General features: G+C 37.3%; 1 protein-coding gene across 1 annotated transcript in view; it reads left to right on the top strand.

Moving 5' to 3' along the window:
* The window catches only part of LOC107971164 (collagen alpha-1(XXIII) chain), a 273,306-nt gene continuing 254,389 nt past the window's right edge, over nt 2,857-21,773 (top strand). The window contains exon 1 of the mRNA XM_054676477.1: nt 2,857-3,906. Within this exon, the coding sequence (XP_054532452.1) occupies nt 2,857-3,798 (942 nt within the window). The 3' untranslated portion in view covers nt 3,799-3,906. The remainder of the gene's footprint in view (nt 3,907-21,773) is intronic.

Genomic DNA, 21,773 nt, shown 5'->3' with positions numbered 1-21,773 from the left:
TTTTTTAACTCAAAATTTGTCAATCATTTTTAATAGTTCTTTTTTTTTAATAAAAAGAACAAGGAATTTAAGGACAGGCAGTAGTCTCTTTTAAAATTTATTCACAAAACCCATTAACTGCACAGTTGCTATTAGCTGCCTGTTCTAAAGCGAAAGTCTTTTTATTGAAACACAAATAAACTTTTCTGTAATATTTTATGGAATATAAAGAGACTTTAATTGTTTGACTTGTTTAACTTGGCACTGTTAGTTTTTATTAATAAAATACGCATGGGCATTTTAAACAAAAACAAACAAACAAAAATTACCCTGTTAGGAACTCTGAAATATGCTTTTAACTAATAATATTATGTTGGTTGGAGAGCTAGGTTCACTTTCCTGTGTGCTGGACTGTCTTTGAGAGCCCCATTTCCATAGGACGCTGCTGAGCTAGGATTTATCTCCTTGGCCAGGGGGAAGGATTTGATTCACACAGTTTTGTTCTAGAAGGTTATAGATAACATCATTGCTTTGCCTAATGAGAGACAAAGTATGGAGGAAGTTAATAGATGCTGATAGTATTTTAAAAGGTTTTACTTCTCATACAAAAGAAAAGACATATCTGGACTTCCCTTCCCACTCTGAGAGAATACTCTTCTTCACCATTTTTTTTTTTTTTTTTTTTTTTGAGACAAAGTCTCGCTCTTGTCCTGCAGGCTGGAGTGCGATGGCATGATCTTGGCTCGCTGCAACCTCCGCCTCCCGGGTTCAAGTGATTCTCCTGCCTCAGCCTCCCGAGTAGCTGGGATTACAGGCACCTGCCACCACGCCTGGCTAATTTTTGTATTTTTAGTAGAGACAGGGTTTCACCATGTTGGCCAGGCTGGTCCTGAACTCCTGTCCTCAGGTGATCCACATGCCTTGGCCTCCCAAAGTGTTGGGATTACAGGCATGAGCCACTGCACCCGGCTCACCATTCTTTACTCTAGACTACATGCTATTCAAAGAGAGCATGGATAGGAAAGCACAAGGTGGGGGTGAAAATTCCATAGAACTGCTCCACAGCTGGAAATTGCATTACCAGAGGTAGCCATTATATAAAGATCCAGTCCTGGGCAGCACAAAAATAACACTAGATGCTACACAAGTGATGTCACATATGCTAGAAGACAAATACATCTTGTGTCTCACTCTAATAGGGAGGGCTTCACACAATTTTCTGTGAGTGTGTGGTTGAACATGCATATATGTGTGTGTTTTAACATAACTGGCTTTGTCTTAAAGTATGCATCTTCCTAGACCAATCATGAGCTATTATATACTCTAAATAGAATAAAGTATTATTTGCAAATGTCATCTAAATGTTATTGAAAGCGTTCACTATGTATATCAAATATCATGGAATGTTTACAGTCCAATATGGCTCATATGTTTAAAACATAAAATCTGTTTTTTCACACTGTATGTTTTCAAAAAATATAAATTTTAGATAATCTAACGGTTTTCACACACTTAATAACTTTTCATCCTACTTTATCATTCTCCTTTACAGAAAAGGCAAGCACTTGTTTGAATTCATTGTGCTAAAAGTACTTTATACCAGGGAAAAATATTTTTAATTAAAAATTTAAATGCTTTAAAACTTATAGAAAATTTGCAAGAATAGTACAAAAATAGTACAAGAAAAGTCCTTTACCCATATTCATCAATTTGTAACATTGTCTCATTTATCATTTTTTCTCTCTACCATATATACATATTTTCTACCATTTGAGAGTAAGCTGCATATGTTGTGACCCTGTACCCCTAAATATTTCAGTGTGTATTGACTAAAAAAAGGAATATATATATATATATATATATATATATATTTTTTTTTTTTTTTTGAGACAGAGTCTGGCTCTGTTGCCCAGGCTGGAGTGCAATGGTGATCTCAGCTCACTGCAAACTCCGCCTCCCGGGTTCAAGGGATTCTCCCAGCCTCAGCCTCCTGAGTAGCTGGGATTACAGGCGCCCAACACCACACCCGGCTATTTTTTGTATTTTTAGTAGAGACAGGGTTTCGCCATGTTGGCCAGGCTGGCCTCGATCTCCTGACCTCAGGTGATCTGCCTGCCTCGGCCTCCCAAAGTGCTGGGATTACAGGCGTGAGCCACCGCGCCTGGCCAGAAAACACATTATTTTATTTAACCACTGTCAATGAGCAAATCAGGAAATTTAACATTAATACAATATTATCTAATTATACAATAACTATCCCTATTTAAACTGAACAATCATTCCAATAATGTCTTTATACCATTTTGTTTCCACTCCAAACTCCAATGTCAGACAACTCTGTCCTGGGATCTCCCACAGTGGGGATCCATTGGCAGCTTTTAGTACTGGCCGAATAAGCAATAAAGTCCTAGGCCATCTGTGAGCAGCTCTTGCAAAGGAGAAATAAACAAAGGTCTGGCTGGAGAGGAGAGGTACTTTGGACTGGGGAGATGGGAGGGCAACTCACAACCAAAGACCACAAAGGAAAGTAAGCCCCTCCCTCTCCCAACTCTTCCTATCTCCCAAAAGTTTAAGGAAATAAAATCCCAATCTGAGTTAATTGGTGAAAATCCAGATAAGATGGAGTGGAACAGGCAGAAATGTGAACACTGAGAGGTAAACCTAGGCAAATTCGTCCTCGAGAGAGGAGGGAAAAAAGAGTGGGGAAGACCAACAGAGAACCCCCGCAGCATCTCGGTGGAGTTGGGGCGTTTTTGCCTGCTTCTTTTTTAACTGGGGTGTGGAAGGCGTCGCATTTTTTACACAGCCACATGGCTCTCGCCTCAAATGATAACAAATACCCAAAATAGCGTTACGTGTTACTGCAGAATAGGAGGAATGGCCACGGGGGAGGGAGAGGACGTGGGCTGTGGCTTTAGGTTTGGCGGCCAGGGATGGGGAGGGAAGAGGGGTGGACGCCAGGGAGGTGGTTGGAGCCTCAGGATCCGAGAAGGGCCTGGACGCGGTGGGACGGGCCAGGGCAGGGGACGCGGAGAGGTGGGGACAGGTGGTGGCTCTCCTGGCAGTAGGGCGCAAGGCAGTCCAGGGCAGGAGGCAGGGGACGCGGTGCGCCGGGCCCTCACCGCTGCTGAGCGTGGACTCGCAGTGCCAGATGTCCAAGCTGGCGGGTTTCCGGCAGGACTCCCACAACGACAGGTAGTACTGGTGGTCAGCTGTGACCCAGGCCGGGCTCAGCACCGCCCCCAGATCCAGATACAGCGTCAGGAAGATGCACAACAGCCCGACCAGCTTCAAGGGGAGTCAACACCGACACGCGCACCTCCTCCATGCCGCTGCCCGCCGAGGACGCCAGGCGGGTCCGGGGAGCTAGGAGCCCGACCTCCCGAGGGGAGAAGCCACCGAGCCCCCACGCACTGGGACTCGCTCCCTCGGGGCTCTGCGCGCCCCCTGCCGCGCGACCAAGGTGGGTCTGCGGAGGCCGCCGGCCGGGTGGGGGTCGTCGGCAGCCGCAGCGACGTCGATTCCACCCCTGACCTTCGCCGCCGGCCCCGCGCCCGCTCCGCCCCGCTCGACCGGGCTCGCTCCGTCCCGGCCCCTCCCCAGGCTGCGGGAGGTGGTGCCGAACAGGGAGGGGCGGAGGGCCAGCACCCGGTGACTTCGGCTCCTGCTCCCAGGGCCCGAGGCGCGCGCGGATCCCGCCCCTACCGCGGCCCTGGCCCGCGGAGGGAGCCCGGTGCCAGCCCGCGCCCCCGACTGGCGGCGCGCGGCAGTTCCTTGAAGACGCTAGGTACCCAGCCGCGCTGGCTCCAAGTCACCTAGCTTTCTCCTCCTTGCCCCGTCAGGAGCATTTCCGTTTTCATTGTATTAATTTTAGGTGAGCAGCAAGATGTTTTGATGTACATATCCATAGTGAAATAATTACCACAGGTAAGCAATTTTACGTATCCATCACCATCCATCCATATTTACCTTTGTTTGTGATAAGAGCATCTAAAATAAACTCTTAGTAAAATTTCAGTATACAATATTGCTAAGTATAGTCCTCCTGCTGTGCATTAGATCTCAGACTTATTTATTTAACCCAAGTAACTGTAAGTTGTACCTTTGACCTACACATCCCCATTTCCTCCTTGCGCTAAGTATTTGACTCTTTTTTTTTTTTTTTAAACATTCCACATACAAGATCAGGCAGTATTTTTCTTCTTGTGTCTGTCTTATTTCACTTGGCAAAATGTCTTCCATCTTTATCCATGTTGTTACAAATGGCAGTATCTTTTATTTTAAGGTTAATATTCCATTATGTATCTACCACAATTTATCCATTCAACTGCCCACTCACACTACACTCAGGTTGTTCCCATATCTTGGCTACTGTGAATAATGCTCATCATGGGAGCACAGACACCTTTTGAGTATACACACAGAAGAGGGATTTCTGGATCTTAAGGTAGTTATATTTTTAAGTTTTTGAGGAACCTCCATACTGTTTTCCATAATAGCGATACCAATTTAGATTCTCATCAAGAGTGTACAACAGTTCCCTCTTCTCCACACCCTTGAAAACCCTTGTTATCGCTTGACTTTTTGATAATATCCATCCTAACAGGTATGAGATGATATTTAATTGTGCTTTTGATTCACATTTATCTGATGATTAATAAAGTTGAGCATCTTTTCATACAGTTATTGGCCATTTTTATGCCTTCTTTGGAAAAAGTCTATTCAGGTCCTTTGCCCATTCTTTAATTATATTATGATTTTGCTATATAATTTTGTGAGTTCTGAAGGGGCTAAAAGGAAAAATGTCTCCTTTGACCTCTGAAGGTTCACTGAAAATTAACTGACAAAAAGCAGATTAATAGGAGAAAAGACATAGAAAATTTATTAATGTGCACATGTGTGCATGGGACTCATACAAAATATGAAAATCTCAAAGACAGGGCCAGATAGTTGACATTTTTATACCATCTTGAGGTAACAGAAGAATAGGGGCTTAAAGCATGGCAAGACCATGCTTCAAGATTATGGGAGGGAGAGAGAAATAAAGGCAAGGGGTAAAGGCAATCTTGTCATGTAGATGAAATCTCAAAGGCAACAGCTCTCAGAAAGAATAAGTAGCAGCTTGTGGTTGAGTTAATTATTTCCAGATCTGGATAAGGGGTAGGGCCTCAAAGAAAGCCTGGCTATTTATTTTGCTAATGTAGCAATGCATATATACTCCACAAATGACAGCTTTTCAGAGCTATTCCTGTCTGCAGGTCCTCTGAATAGCCAAATTTGCCTGAATTTCAAAATATGCCAAAAAAGTATATTTTGAGGAAAATAGTTTTAGTTTCCTTTTAGTTGCTTATATATTTTGGATATTAACCCCTTATTAGATATATGGTTCACAAATAATTTCTCTCAATCTATTAGCTGCCTTTTCAATTTGTTAATGGTTTTATTTGCTGTGGAGAAGCTTTTTAGTTTGATATAGTCCTAGTTATTTATTTTTGCTTTTGCCTGTGCTTTTGGTGTGATATCCAAAAAGTCACTGCCAAGGCCAATATCAAATAGCTTCCCCATCCCCTTTGTTTTAAAGAGTTTTACATTTCAGGTCTTATATTTAGGCATTTAATCCATTTTGAGTTGATTTTTGTGTATGGTGTAGGATAAGAGACCAGTTTCATTGTTGTTTGTGTGGATATCCAGTTTTCCCAGCACCATTTATTGGAGAGACTACTCTTTCCACCTTGTGTCTTCTTAGTGGCCTTGTAGAAAATTACTTGACCATATGTACTGTTAAAAGAAAAACTGTAGCTGAATTAAATTTAAGAGTTTAATTGAGCAAAGAATGATTTACAAATCAGGCAGCCTCCTGAGCCAGAGAAGACTCAGAGACTCCAGTGCAGCCACATGGTAGAAGAAGATTTATGGACAGAAAAAGGAAAAGACATACAGAAAATGGAAGTGAGGTACAGAAACAGCGGGGTTGGTTACAGTTTGGCATTTGCCTTATTTGAACATGGTTTGAACAGTTGGCCATCGTTGATTGGCCAAAACTCAGTGATTGGCACAAGAGTAGGCTACAGTCTATATATAACTCCATTTAGGTTATAGTTCATGATGTACAGAGAAACCTTTAGGCTGAACTTAGAATATATAAGGAGGTAGCTTTAGGCACTTGATTTAACAATTCCCCCCATTTTTTCATCCTCTCAATTGTGAGAGATTTACCAAAACTTTAGTCATTGATGTCACTATCACCATAGTAAATGTACTTACTTGGTTTTGAAACCCACTGGGAAATAGCAGAACTGCGGGTTTTGTAAGGTGGAAACAAGGTCTTAACGTTATTACTATTATTATTTTTGTAAGGTTTGGAGTAGAGAATACCTTCTTATGCTGCAGGAGAGAAACAAAACATGGTCTGTTCTAAAAATCTTCTGTGTTTCCTTAAAGTCTTAGTTTGATTATGTCACATTTAGCATAAATGACTCCATTTTGGTTTGGTCTGGTCTGTTGGGGCAAACAATGGGCTCCCATAATTTGTTTTAAAATTCCCCCCTTTTGGTCAGATTCTCATGGTGAGAGTGTGACCAAAACTTAGGGCCTTAGTGCCACTCTCAGTTACCATCATTTTGGATTTCTGGTCTCAGCATGTCATTCGTGGGTTACAGTGCCTTTTTGGTCACATATTTCTTTCAGCTCTTGTCGCTCCAGTTAAAGAGAGACCATCTGACATTTTAGAGATGGCTGCATGGAAGTATTTAAAACTTTTGAGAGAATACAGTGTACCAGGGAGACTACTATTAAGACTATCAGGAGAATAACACCAAGAGTTTGGAGTCTGCTCCTTAGCCAGGTTCCCCATAAACCAAACCAACTAAAATCAAATAGACCAAAGAATGAGCTAGATGAAGAGTCTGCCCACTTTAAGCAGTCTCTTCATTAATACCATATAACTGAATCTCTGTAATACTGGATGTGATGTATTTCTTCATGGGCAACAAGAATTGCCAGCATTGCATAGATACATCTGTTTAGCCAGTTACTAATCCAGAGCAATTCTGTTATTCAGCATAACTTTCACAGGAGACTTTACAGTCTGTTATGTAACCATAGCCTCTACAGTAGAATCTGCTATAAAGCATATCATGAGGAATAAATTTCTAATCATTACCTCATTTACTCTAAACCATGGGAAAAAGGACTTAACAAACAATGCCCTTCAGAAGAGTGAAGACCTCCTGGCAGTGTTCTTTTTAGCCTATGATATTGACTAAGAGGAGTGGACCAGTTTTCTGTTTCTGACTGACTGTGAGGCAAGGTATGTACCATTAACATTTCTCAAGTACATTAGGCCTTCATCTTCCATCTATCAAGGCATAAGGTTATCCATATATAAGGCTGGCTGCAAAATTTTTCACAAATAAACTATACCCCATGAGTGCACACAATAGACCCCCCCCCCTTTCACTTCTATCATTCATAGAGGCATAAGCAAGGGAAAAATATTCAAAGATAAGAGTCTCATGATAGTAGAGAAGTCTTTATCTGTGATGTTGGGATAAAGCTGTCTACATCAAGGATGCCACCTTCTTCTGAGGAGAAGCTTCCCTGGTTAGCTTTACCTTAAGGTTTCCAATGTGTTTATAGTTCCAAGAGTAAGGAGGGACCCCTCTAAGTCGTGAGATTATGAACCCAAGGTTCAAGGTCCAGAAGTTTTGCTGCAGTGTGGATGGCAAGGGTAGTCTTTCAATGATATTCTTAGAAGGTCTAATCTTCATGTTCTATATTGTGAAGAGGTTAATTGCTCTCAGTCAGTGAACCAGTAAAATCTTTCTTTACCTGGTGAAGAGACACTTTGGTATAATGAGCTACTGTTATAACATTAGCCTTCTTGCATGGGAACGTTTTGTACAACCAGAAAACATGCACTGAAAATGACAATTGAATGAAATCCCTTTAGAAGTGTTTAAATAGCCCATCAGATAGTAGAATGTACCTGAAATTTTTATTTGTCTTCCCAAGAATATGGGTTTGACAAACCAAACATTGGTCATAAACTATTTTAGCAACTTAGAAGTCACCATACCAATATATATATTTAATTTGGATTTAGAACTTTTAATAACCATAGCTTTAAGGACTTAAGAAGGACAAGATAGCCATCCTGGTTTTCCATGAGTCTATGCTTAACAATAGACTTGTGTCTTCTTGAATACCAGTTGTTTCTCCAATTTAGGTGCATAGCACTGATAACTGATGGGTTATCATAGGTAATTTTACTTAGACTATGGAGTTCATTCAAATTGTATATCTAAACATTTTCAATACTGGCAGATTTAGCATGGAAACCTGCAAAATATTTTCTTGATATTAATTTTTGTTCTGCTTGGGTGAGCAGTTTTATATATTAGTCAGTCTCTTCATTAAAGTTCTGGGAATTCTTACCCAGTCCAAATGATATGATTCTAAAGTGATTAGAAACCTGTACTAAGGAGTGCTTCTCAGGGTCCTTTCCATCCTTTCCTGAACCTCCTTAAAGACATCGTATTCTTGGATGTTGCATGCTTGTGAAGTTTTCAGAAACTGCATCAGAATCAAGCAGTTAACTATGGAAATGGCTTTAAATAGTCACAGTTAAAGACACAATTGACAAGGAAATGTGGTTATTTCTGTGGTCTACAGTAACTTACCCATAATTATGATTGATAGCATATACTCAGACATATTAGAATTTTAGGAATTCCATACAATTTTTGAACATATATTAATAACATTCATTAAAATATAGGCTGAAGAAAGTTAAACATTATTTCTTATTTGGCAATGCTTTGCATGTAACTTAACATGTCAAATAATCCTGTTTACCTCTCTTTTGGATGCTTCAGGGGCCCTCTGTAGCATCCCAAAGTTAGAGGTCAAAAAAGACTTATTTTTGAAGTAGAAATTTGATTTTGGTATTGGTTACAGCTCAGGGTTTGCCTTATTTGAATATGATTTGAACAGTTGGCCACGGTTGATTGGCCAAAACTCAGTGATTGGCACAAGAGTAGGCTACAGTCTATGTACAACCCATTTAAGTTATACTTCATGATGTACAGAGAAACTTTTAGGCTGACCTTAAAATATGTAAGGAGGCTGCTTTAGGCTAAATTTGATTTAATAATACTTGGTTTTATAGAAAGAAACTTCTAAAATTTGTACATGTAAAAGAAAATAAAATTTCAGGACTCCCTAAATTAATTATGCCAAGAGGGAATGCTTTTCATTCACCCGACCTTGTTACAGCTGATGGGGGTCTCTGTCAAAGCTCCTCTCAGGTTTTCAGTTGCCCTGATTTCAGTTTGAGATTGAAACCTTATTCAAGCAACCCAATTCCATGCTCAATGGAGCTGGAATTGATGCTCTGATTTTAAGGTAGGAGTTTCCTCAAGAGGAGTCCTTTGAGAAAACTCCTACTTTAAAGCAGAGCTTTAATTCTACGGATTCTGTGGACTGCATATTTGTCGTTTTCATTTTTCTCTGCAGTAAAGGTTTTGTTTGTCTTATTTCTTAGGGTTTGAAACCTTTTCACTCACTTGAAATTTGGTCAAGGAGAAAACAGGTTTTCTTTGAAGAGAGAAAATGAAATTTTTGTGGCTTAAATGAAAAATTTGTAATCTTTAAAACTGGCCAGATTCTGAAGCTTGGCTCAGTGGTCAAATCTGCACTTTCATCTGGAGTAACCAAAATTCCTCCCACTAGATCTTTTTGGTCATTCAAAGGGAAAATCTAATTTGCATTTGTACTTCTAAAGGAGACATCCAACTTTAGAAACTTCAGGTGAATTCATGTACAATACTTATGGTGCCACCTCCTGTCAATATCTAGAAAAATGGTTTTAAAGCACAAAGACCCCTAACTACAACAGCCTAAATAGGATATCTTTGAAACATTTAAAATAGTTTATCTGCATGCTCTAATAATAAAAATAAAGCTGGCTTTAAAATAAAACCAAAATAACTGGGAGAGCAATTTTTCAATGTTACTTAGAAGCTTCTAAAAGAGTTTTTGATAAAGAAATTTCTTTGCAAGAGGAAATCAAGATTGTCTAAAGTTATTTCAAATGAAAAAAGACTTCGGAGACTTTCTCCATTTTGCCTCCAACTGCTCCTCCTCCTTGTACCCCTGTCATTTGAATTCATCCCTTTCTGCTTGTTCCCTCAGCTCCCATAAGCTCTTCGGCAGAGATTTTTGAAATTCCACAATGCAAACTTTTTTTTCTCTCAAAAGAGGGTAAACGTCTTTAAATTTGGAGGAGAGAAAACAAATGGAACAACTACAGAATGAGAAGAAAACTACTGAGATTATAAAATACAGATCCAACAAAGTTTTTCTTCTAAACCATAACTAATAAATGACATGGATGATTTATTGACCCAATATCAGAGAATACCCTTTAAATGTCCTGCTGGACTTCACAGTCCTTTGGAGATGTAAATCTGATCCTGTCTTTGAAATGGTAACATCTAGGTAATTAGCTAAACAACCTTCCAATTGAGCTCACATCTGAAACAAGTTAAAATCCTTTAAAATGCTTAAACTGCCTGCTTCTATTCCCTGCAGCATTGACAAAAGCGCACCTCGCCCTGTGGCCTAGTGGCTAAGATTCTGTGCTTTCTGGACTGGGGCCCAGGTTCCATTCTCTTTCAGATTAAACCAAACCCAGAACAATGACAACAACAAATACTGGCAAGGATGTGCAGCAACAAGAGCTCTTGTTTTTTTGCTGATGGTAATGCAAAGTAGTACATCCAATTTTGAAGACACTTTGGCAGTTCCTTACAAAACTAAACATACTCCTACCATATGATCCAGCAATGACTCTCCTTGGTGTTTACACAAATAAGTTGAAAACTTATGTCCACACAAAAACTGGCAGTTGAATGTTTATAGCTTTATTCATAATTGGCAAAACTTGGAAGCAACCAAGATATCCTTCAGAAGGTGGATGGTTAAATGAATTGGTACATCTAGACAATGGACTATTTATTATCCAGTGCTATCAAAAAATGAGCTATCAAGCCATGAAAATACACAGAGGAAACTTAAATGCATATTACTAAGTGAAAGCCAATTCTGAGAAGCTACATACTGAATGATTCCAACTTTATGACATTCTGGAAAAGGCAAAACTATGGAGATTGTAAAAGTTTCATTGGCTGCCAGGGGTTGGGATTGGGGAGGGATGAATAGGTGGAACACAGAGGAGTTTTTTTAGGGCAGTGCAACTACTTCGTATGGTACTATAATGATGGATACATGTCATTCATTAAACATTTTCCCAAACCCATAAAATGTACAACACTGTATTAGTCTGTTTTTGTTGCTATAATGGATACCTGAGACTGAGTAATTTATAAAGAAAAGAGGTTTATTTGGCCTATGGTTTTTATGCTCTACCCAAAACATAGTATGGGCATCTGCTTCTGGTGAGGGATTCAGAAAGCTTACAGTCATGGTGGAAGGTGAAAGGGAGCCAGCGCATCATATGGTGAGAGAGGGAGTGAGAGAAGTGCAGAGGTGCTAAAGCTGTTTTAAACAACCAGATCTCATGCAAATTCATTACTGTGGCGGGGGGGGCGGGGGCGGATACCAAGCCATTCATGAGAGACCCGCTCTCATGACTCAAACACCTCCCACCAGACCCCACCTACAACTTTGGAGATTACATTTCAATATGAGATTTGGAGGGAACAAACATCCAAAGTATATCAAACACCAAGAGTGAACTCTCATGTAAACTATGGACTTTAGGTGATAATAATGTGTCAGTGTGGGTTTATCAGTTATAGTAAATGTACCTCTCTGGTGGGGGATGTTGAAAATGGAGTAGGCTATGCAAATGTAGGGGCAGGGAGTATATGGAACTCTATTTTTTTCTGCTCAATTTTGCTGAAACCTAAAGCTGTTCTAAAATTTTAAAAAGTAGATTGTCATTTATTCATGAAAGCTATTATGGCACTTTCATCAGTGGACTCTTGTTCAAAGGAAATATCATTGGCATATGTCACAAAGTTTTTGGAAATATGCCCGTACTCCCAGGAGGTCTCATTTCACTTGGAAGAACAAGGGCTGATAGTTTGAGTGGGAAGTTAAACACACAGACACATAAATACACAATGGTAAAGTTGAAGCCCTAGACCAGGGTATCCTTGTGTCTCATAAAGTATCCAGACCACCAAAGAACTCACCTCAGTTTGGAACAAGTAACATTAGATCTCACAGAACCAGAGAGTTCAACTATGACTCCATGTGGCAACAACACAATGGTGTTAGAACTGGACTTTCTAGCTCTTTGTGTGGCTAGGTTTTGGGGGAAGAAGTGATTTTTTTGTGTCGAGTAAACTCTCCTTTTCTTGGTTAATGAAAGCTAAAAGGCCTTAAAAAGGGGAAAGTGGACATACTGCTAATCAGGATGCATGAAGTTCTAAGCAATCAAATTTGAAGAGATGAAAAAGAAGTGACCTCGTTTACATACCAAGCTATTGAAAAAGATTACAGACATTAAACCAGATTTTATAAAATATTGTTAGATGGGATATAAAGTGACCTAGTTATCTTTCCAAGGAAAGAAATAAATGCAGTTAGTATTGCTTTGTTATATACTAAGGAGTGAAGTTGTGAGTCATAAAGTATGATCTTATTTACTTTTATTGGACAATACTAACTTAGTTTGGGCCACTCTATCAAAAATACCATAAATTGCATAGCTTAAACGACAGAAATTTATTTTTCACAGTTCTGGAGGCTGGAAGCCTGAGATCAGGTTGTCGGCATGGTTGGGTTCTGGTGAGGGCCCTCTTCCTGGTTTACAGACTGAAACAGTAGCTTCTATACATCTTTACATTGTATCTTCTTATGTCCTTACATGGCAGAGAACAGAGAGAGAGAGAGAGAGAGGAAGCAGGTTAACTCATGTTTTAAAAATAAATATGCTAATCTCTAGCTAGGACTTCCACTACTATGTTGAATAACAGTGATGACATGGACATCCTTGTAGTGTTCCAGATCTTATAGGAAAGGCTGTTTTTTCCACATTCATGTTCAGGCATAAAAAAATGAGATCCAGTCGTTTGCAACAACATGGATGGAACTGGAGATCACTATGTTAAGTGAAAAAAGCCAGGCACAGAAAGACAAATATTACATGTCCTCTCTTATTTGTGGGATCTAAAAATCAAAACAGTTGATCTCATGGACATGGAGAGTAGAAGGTTGGTTACCAGAGGCTGGGAAGGGTGGTGGGGAACTGGGTGGGGAGGTGGGGATGGTTAATGGGTACAAAAAAAAAAAAAAATAGAAAGAATAAATAAGATCTGCTATTTGATAGCACAATAGGGTGACTATAGTCAATAATAACTTAATTATACTTTTAAAAATAACTAAAAGAGTGTAATTGGATTGTTTGTAACTCAAAGGATAAATGCATGAGGGGATAGATAACCCATTCTCAATGGTGTGATTATCATGCCTTGCATACCTGCATCAAAATATCCCATGTACTCCATAAATGTATACATCTATTATGTACCCACAAAAATTAGAAAGAAAAAAAGGAAAAAAAATACTTATCTCATTACCACCCAAAGGAACCATCTCTAAATGCCATAATATTGGGGATTAGGGTTTTAACGTACGAATTTTTGGAGAGGCACATTCAGTTTTCCAAGTTATATTTCTATCAGCACTGTGTGAAATAGAGCTGTCATTGCTCCATCTCTTCATGAACACTTGGTGTTTTCCAAATGTTTAACTTTTACAGGTTTTGTGAATGTTTAGCGTCTGTTCTGATATATTGGGACTAGCCAACTAACATAACAGTGATTTTGTAATATCACCTTTTCTCTGTTTACTAAAGATAGCCACTATTGTGGCCTTGTTCCAATTTTACAGGACTTCATACTATTTAAGGAATGTCAGCTAGTGACTCTGTAAGGAAATATTAAGTTATTTTGATGCGTGTTAATTTGAATATTCCCAGCTTGAGGAACCGTTGCCAGAAGATGGCATAAATGTACTACATTGGAAAGTGAATAAATATTTAGATGCTTTCCTGGTTAAGTAGTACAGAAAGTGCTTTATAATATACAACCTAGTTTTAATTTTTCTACCCCACTTACGTTCTCAAAAGCTTTTGCACTCTAGAAGCTAAATTTTTGTAAAACTCAAATACGTTATTTTCATCTACATTAAAGCCAATAAATACAAGAATTTTTAAGAGGTAAAAGATTTAACTATTTAAGTCTAGAGTTGAGAATCTGGAATCTGGAAATAATAAAATCCTTATTTCAGTTGATCATTTTTCAAAATGAAATACCTATTTTTAAATTTCCATTTGTTGTAAATTTATACTTGTAAACAATATTGAATAACATGCTAAACATGAAAAAGTACCTATAGGAACTTTCTTTTTTTTTAAATGTGATTATTACTTTACTTGGCAGCAAAACAATGTTTAAAAGTACAATTAAACAATAAATATCAATATAACCAAAAGTTGTTATTAAATTATATTGAAAATGCAAAAAAGATAAATGCTCATGGTTTTATTAAAAATGTAAAAGGGAGTAACATCCAAATTGACTATTGAAGAGATTCAGTAGATAATGTCTAAAATAGAAGTAAAACTAAGAAGCAATTTTTTTTTTTTTTGGAATACAGAGTTTTAATTTTTTTATTATTATTATACTTTAAGTTTTATAGTCAAATGTTAGTTGTCATAGCATTGATTTCCCACTGCTTTGTTATCTCAAATGAAAAACTCCAAATTTAGTATATGAAACGACTCATTCAGTGTTTCAAATGCTTTATTCAGTCTCAATAAAAATTATATTACAGAAAAAAAAGAAATACCTATTTTTTCTTGCTGCTTTAAAAGAAATAAATGTTGGTAAATGTTATTAACATTTAACAAGTGATTAATAGCACTGCCTTTTCCATAATAATTTATTATGATAAGTACTTTATCATGTTCAAGAGACATGTAAATAATTCTATGCAATGCCATTTATAAATGTCTTATAACAGGTTGACAGAATTATTTAGTGCCTGCTTGAAACATGAAAAAGGTAAAAACAAGCCTCCTAATAATTGAATCTAATAAATCTGTGTTGTCATTAATCACATTTCTTAAATCATTTCTAAATGTTACCTCAAATTAAAATGCAACTGCCATTTCTTATTCAGTTTTGAACTCAAATAGGAATATAGCAAATCTGTAGCACTCAATCTGGAGTAAGCATCATGACATCGAATTGTTAGGTGCTGTGGTGGCAGTTTCCTGAGAATAACCTGTCATCAAAGCCTAGAAAATTCTGTTATTAATTTAGGCAGATTCTGAGTAAGGGATGTAAAGAAGAAGTTTATGACATATGTTTTTATATAACCTTTCAAACTGATTTACTGATACTAAAACTGACTTAAAAATGGATGTCATCTATCATTGGAAAACTGGAAATTTCTATCCATATGTGGCATTTTTGTCCTATCTGAACTTTTGATAAAAATTTGATCTAAATTCTGCCATTACATATCCATGGAATATAATAACCACTTCTAGAAACTGAGATGAGGAGAAATTTTTTACTGATCTCTCCTGAGGTAAAGTCTCAAATGACTTATAATAATTATAACAATCTCAGTGAGGTCTAATAGTGTTCTCTGAATCCTTACTACACCATTATATATGTATTATCATTTGTTTATCACCATAGATTCTGTCTCCCAGACTGGACCATGAACTCCTTACAGTATTACAGTAATATGTCTTCGATTTCATTTTAGCAGTAATAAATATTACTGCCTATTTGTGTAAACCCCTATGTAAACGTTGTAGAGATACTAATCACACAATGACTCAACGTATTCCTTTCCTGAAAATCATTTTCAGATTAATTTATTATTATATTAATATATATTATATATTATATTATATTGAAAGATATTTTAAAGATCCTTTATATAAATGAATAAAATACTACTGTGCAGTAACTGACATTAGTAGTTAGTAGTAACTAACATCAGTAAATTATTTATCTCTGCCTTTTTAAAAACTTTGTTAGAAATGGATTGACTTTAATTGAATAGTTGACACCAGCACAAGTGGATCTTTCTGTTTCAGAATTTAAAATATCAACAGTTACTTTCTAGAGTGAGGTAGAACCTAATGCATAAACACCAACTATCAATCAATGACTTTACACTTCACTATCCCACAAAATGTGGTAAAAATGATGAACAGAGCCATACTTGGAGGAGGGGTAGGGTAAAGGAAATGGCCCAAAGATGAGGTTGGCAGGTGCCAAAGCATTCTAACCCACCAAATTACCACGACTTTCTTGAGTGTCTGCAATGTAAAGTACATCATGGTAGGTGCTAGATAAAAATAAATATAAGATGTGTTGTTGCCTGCCCTCAAGAGCTTATCATTCAAATGGAAGTAAAGCTCTCCTCTATAAGTACACAACCAACCAGTCTCACACAGAGACAAAAAGGGACCTCTCTTACAATAATTTTAAATAAGTGCTATGAAGAATAATGCAAAGTCCTTAAATTGGAATTTCCTGAAAGAAGAAATGAAAATAATTATACTTTATTTATATTTATTAAATAATGTATTAAAGGTTAAGAATTAGATTGGAATATTGCCACATTACAATAGAGATTTTTGGATCTTTGTAATTAATGGATCTTTGTAATAAATATGAATGGCTGCTGATAGCAGTAAGTGAAAACCACATGGGAAACTTTTTAGTGAATGGGTGAAGGTGGCAACACCTAAACCTATTGATTAATCACAAAAAGAGAAGCAACCCCTTTTTACATGCCTTCAGATATGGTGCAAGAAAGAAAATAAAACTCAACTATGTGCATTTTTGCCAAAAATAATACAAAACCTAATCGCTTAGTCTATTATTTTATGGTAAGCACAGGAGACAAAGAAACATAGGAATGCAATCAGCAAAATCTAATGTACAGAAAATGTTCCAGGAAAAATGGTCCAGGTTCTTCAATAAATAAATTGAAGAATGAAAGTGAGAGAGGAAACCTACAAAAAATATTGTAGAGATATTAAATAAAAGTAATCGAACCAAACTGGAAATTTGATTAGTGGCTAAATATTTGATGGTATACAGTGATTATTGTTATTTGAGATTATAATGATATTGTGGTTATGTTTTTAAAAATAGTAATCTCTTAAAGATACACTGTAAAGTATTCACAGAAGTTTTAAGATGTCTGGGGTTTGTTTCAAAATAATTACATAGTTGGAGAAATAGATAAAGCGATATTGGCCATTTGTTGAAGCTATTTGATGGAAATACGAATGTTCATTATGTTACTATATCTACTTTGGCATATATTTAAAATGTTTGTAATAAAAGAGGTTAAAAATAAAAAGTTACGCTATTAATATTCATTTAAAATGCAATTTTATTAGGAGGAAAACCCTCCGGCTATATTTCTAATTTCAAGGATATCTGCATATATAGCCACAAACAGAATACAAAGATAAGAAAAGTAAAATAGGAAAAGGATGTGATCCTCATTTCATCTGAGTATTTCATTGGAGAGAGTTATTTTATGTTTTTAACTTTGGAAATAGTGTATAGTGAAAAAATTGCGAAGTACTTTGTAAAATATTAATCTGAACTTTAGTAATATGCAACTTATTTTTGTCAAAAAGAAAGCATTGTTATCATCAAACACTTTTAAGTTCCAGTCAATTGATGGGATGGCCTACTAAAATATTTGCCTTTGAGGGACATATGCACTAAAAATTTTTGATGCATAAGCAAGTACATATACATCTGTATAAATTATTGTGGCTTTGCCACATTCAGTAGTCTTTTTCCATGTTCAATTTATAAAAACATTTTTAGTTTTTTTGAATAGTATATAGCAACAGCTCTATGATAGAAATAATAGTAGGTCAATAGTTGGAGATATTAAGTGTATGTTGAATGAAGAAAATTATTTAAATAAATAAATGATTGTACATTTATAGATTCTTACGATATTTCAAAAACCTGACAATCTTAAAGATCATTTTATTATTTGTAACTTGGTGAAGATTTAAATGGTGCATATTATATCTATTGGCACATCTCAAATGTATGTACAATAATTTAATAAAAACAAAAAATTTCAAAAGTAAAATAAAGGCTAAAAACTTGCAAGATCTAAGGCCATGTAAGAACATAGTGAAAAGATGGCAGTTTACAAGCCAGGAGGAAAGGCCTCACCAGACACAAAACCTGCTGACACATTGACCTTGGACTTCTAGTCCCAGAATTGTGAGAAAATATATTTCTGTTGTTTAAATCTCCCAGTCTGTGGCATTTTTGTTTTGGCAGCCCTACCAGACTAATATAGTCCCTGTAAAGGAATAAACATGAATCTTACCTTGCACCAACAATGGAGCAACACAATGTTTTTTCATTGTTTAGAACACTTTGCCTTATCTTATTCTCAAGTTCTCTATCTGCACACACATGTACACATCTTTCTTCAATAGTAATGTTTAATTAATTATGCACAGGCTTTCCAATGGCTAATTGCAGATTAGTTCACCAAGCTCAAAGGGGAGGGGCTTCATACTTGCACAGTACTGGTCTGTTTCTTCTAAGAAGAAAAGGGAAGGACAAGAAGAGTCTAGGCTTCACTACAGCATTCCCACATGCCATTTAAAAATACTTAACTTGTGTTCACCTTCAAATCTCTCATTATAAATCACATACACATGCAATTTGTCAGTTAATTGTCAGTGGTAAATGTTAATGTTCTAATAAACTAGATATTAGCTGATGTAGTGAGTGGTATCATGTAGGTTTTCACCATTATAAGGCATACTTAACAGTTTAGAAAATCAACGACATATTAAACAAAGGTTAGTGCTCCTGGAAGAATTCCTTGATAAACAGTTGTTATCTGACAGATTATAACTAATTTTTCTGCTTCCAGAAAGATAGAACATGTTCTCCTGCCTTAGTAACTATTGACAGTTTGTGCATAGGGGAAAAAAATCACACACAAATATGCAGAAACACAACTTTCGTCAATGAAACTGCACATTTATAGATGGGAAGGTAAGAAGATGTGGGGCAGGGGACTAAAGTCCAGGCCTGATGCTTGTTTCCCTTTGTGTTCTCCAAAGACAAGACATTGTTTTGACTTAGGATAAATATATGAAAGGCGAGGAGCAGTGTGACATATTTGGGAGTTTTATTTAAATGCGAGTTTGCCGTCCCCAGCAGTCAGGAATGGTACTAATCTGGTGGAAGGACTCTTCATGCTGTGGCTATTTACTTAACATTGCTATTTACAAATATCTTCTTGGAGCTGCCAGATAGAGGAATGCAGATTCACAGAAGACTTAGTGGCAGCAATTCCCAGGGAGGATCATCTGTGTTCTGTCAAAATAAATTCCCTTACCTGAGCTTTTGGACACTCAAGCTCATCAAAAAATAATTGGGAAATATTTAGTAGGAAAAGAAATAGAAAATAACACCATTCTGACTAACATTCTTGAAAGAATGGGTTATAGCCTGTATTTAAGTGTGTGCTATTTTAATTGGAATTTCCTATCTCACACCCCAAGTCCTTTCATTAAGCACATCCCTATAGGTCTTATCCTTTATGCATAAACTTCATTTTGTTTACTTTTCCCTATTCACTACTATGTGTTCTACAGCAAAAAGTTATTAACATGAGTGCATAACTTGTTAATGTACCACAGGGACAAAGTTATGGTAAATTCTTTGTAAAAGGATAAAAGCGATATAGTATAATGTAGGGTTAAGGATGTTCCACTGAGAGACAGGAAACCTGCTTTCCTCTTGTGAATTTGTGATTAATCTATTGGGCAACCACTGGAAATTATAAACATCCCTGCACCCAGAGGTTCTTATTTGTAGAATGAGGAAATTGGATGAGATCTTGCTTAGTGTACCATTATATTCTCTAGTGTATCATTATATTCCAGCAATTACGGCACAACTTCTACATTGTAACCACAATGCTGAGCATTATTCTGTTTCATCCAATTAAACAGCATTGTCCTGTTTGATTCTCATCACACCCTTGCAAGGTAGGTATCTTCATCCCTATGTCACTAAAGAGCAAAGGCTTTGAGAAAATAAGGAGAGTGCTAAACACAGCCTGCAAGTTGCCGGGCTGATCCTCTGTATTCTAATGAGTGTATGTGCTCTTCACCTGGACCAAAACTTTATTAATGGGCACAGCTACTTTTTGTTATCAAAGTTGTCCCTCTAGAATACTGGATTTCAAGTACCTAAGAGATGGGCAAACTATATGATTATATCTAGGTGTTGGAGTACAAGTTGATTAACATCCACTTCCCTGAGTTCCCAGACCTTATTAGTTGTTGCCCTATACACACTCCCTCACCAACAAATGATCCAGCAACTAAGGGGGAATGCCTAACACAATCTTCTAGGACTTTATCCAGTTTTGGGACCAGTCTTCATAAACAGAGTCATGGTGCCACTTTCCAAGTACAATAACAGACGTATGTACAGGGAAACTCACCCACGAGGCAGGCTGAGAAAAGATGCAGCCAGGGTCCACATAGCCCTTTCACAGTTTCATTGTCAATAAAAAAAGTAAATGTGGCATAGAAGGGCTATAGACAACAGCAGTTTCTGACTCGAAAGTCTGCCGAGTAAGCTCTTTATGAATCGCTTCTTGAGATTTGGTGATTTCTACTTGGGTTTCTGAGATCAGAGACATTATGATGGTGTCAAGCTCCTGGAAAGAAGTAGAGTGGTGGGTTGTTGAAGTTCCTGACCTATTCTTTCTAAAAATGACAAAAGATTACCATACACGGTCAATGGACAAATGGCCAAATGGTCTCTGATAGGCTTTCTTTAATGGCCTGTACAACTCACTTGATGTTTGTTGCTCCAAAGGCAAATATTTTCTTAACTTGTAACTAAGGCCTGTATTCCAGTGACTGGTGCCTACTGCCCAACATCAGGGAGCTCTAATGCAGCATTTGAACGTAACAGCACCACAGGTTAAATGAAAACTTATTTCTCTACAAGACCATCTTGAAATAAACTGTTCCCCTTCCTTATTCGAGTTAGAATCAGGTGGGCTTATAAATAAAAGTAAATTGTGCTTTATTTTTTGTCTGTGCTAAGTGAGAAGTACCTTGACACGTCTATCAGCTTTCAAACACGATGACATTGCTTCAGATTTTCTATATGTACAAACAGGTTTGTCCACATGAGTCTTAGTGAGTGTGTTTGTTTTTCAGTTGCTTGTAGTAGCTGAGCATAAGTGGATATACTGTATTTTCTCTGTAAACTATGTAAGGGAGATCTCTCTGAAGACTGGCACTGGGGTGTTACTGTGGGTAGTGGCAGATACATCAAAGAAAGGACTTTGATTTCATGTAAGAAATCTGTTCCCTGAGAACAACTTGCAGATGATTCTTCATCCACTCACTGCTCAATGAATATAAACTGGCCGAATTTCCTCAGGGACAGGTGGGCTTAATTGGCTGCTTCTAAAGCCCATATTTCTTTGTGAGACTCTAAAGGAGAAATTGAACTTCGGTGAACCAGGGGCTTCATTCTTCACTGTTCAGGCTGTTTCTCTAAGTTGTTTCGGTACTGTTGGTTGAGATGGAAAGGTGCATGCCTGACTGCTGGTGAGTTTTATTGAACTGAGTGATCCTGGCATTTGTATTAGGATTTGGAAGTTACCTGCTCCTTGTGAAGATGAGTTTCAAAGTGCTT

This window comes from Pan troglodytes, chromosome X, assembly GCF_028858775.2.
Source record: "Pan troglodytes isolate AG18354 chromosome X, NHGRI_mPanTro3-v2.0_pri, whole genome shotgun sequence".
Lineage (NCBI taxonomy): Eukaryota > Metazoa > Chordata > Mammalia > Primates > Hominidae > Pan > Pan troglodytes.
Note: the sequence above shows the minus strand (reverse complement) of the source record. Positions and strands in the feature narration are given on the sequence as shown.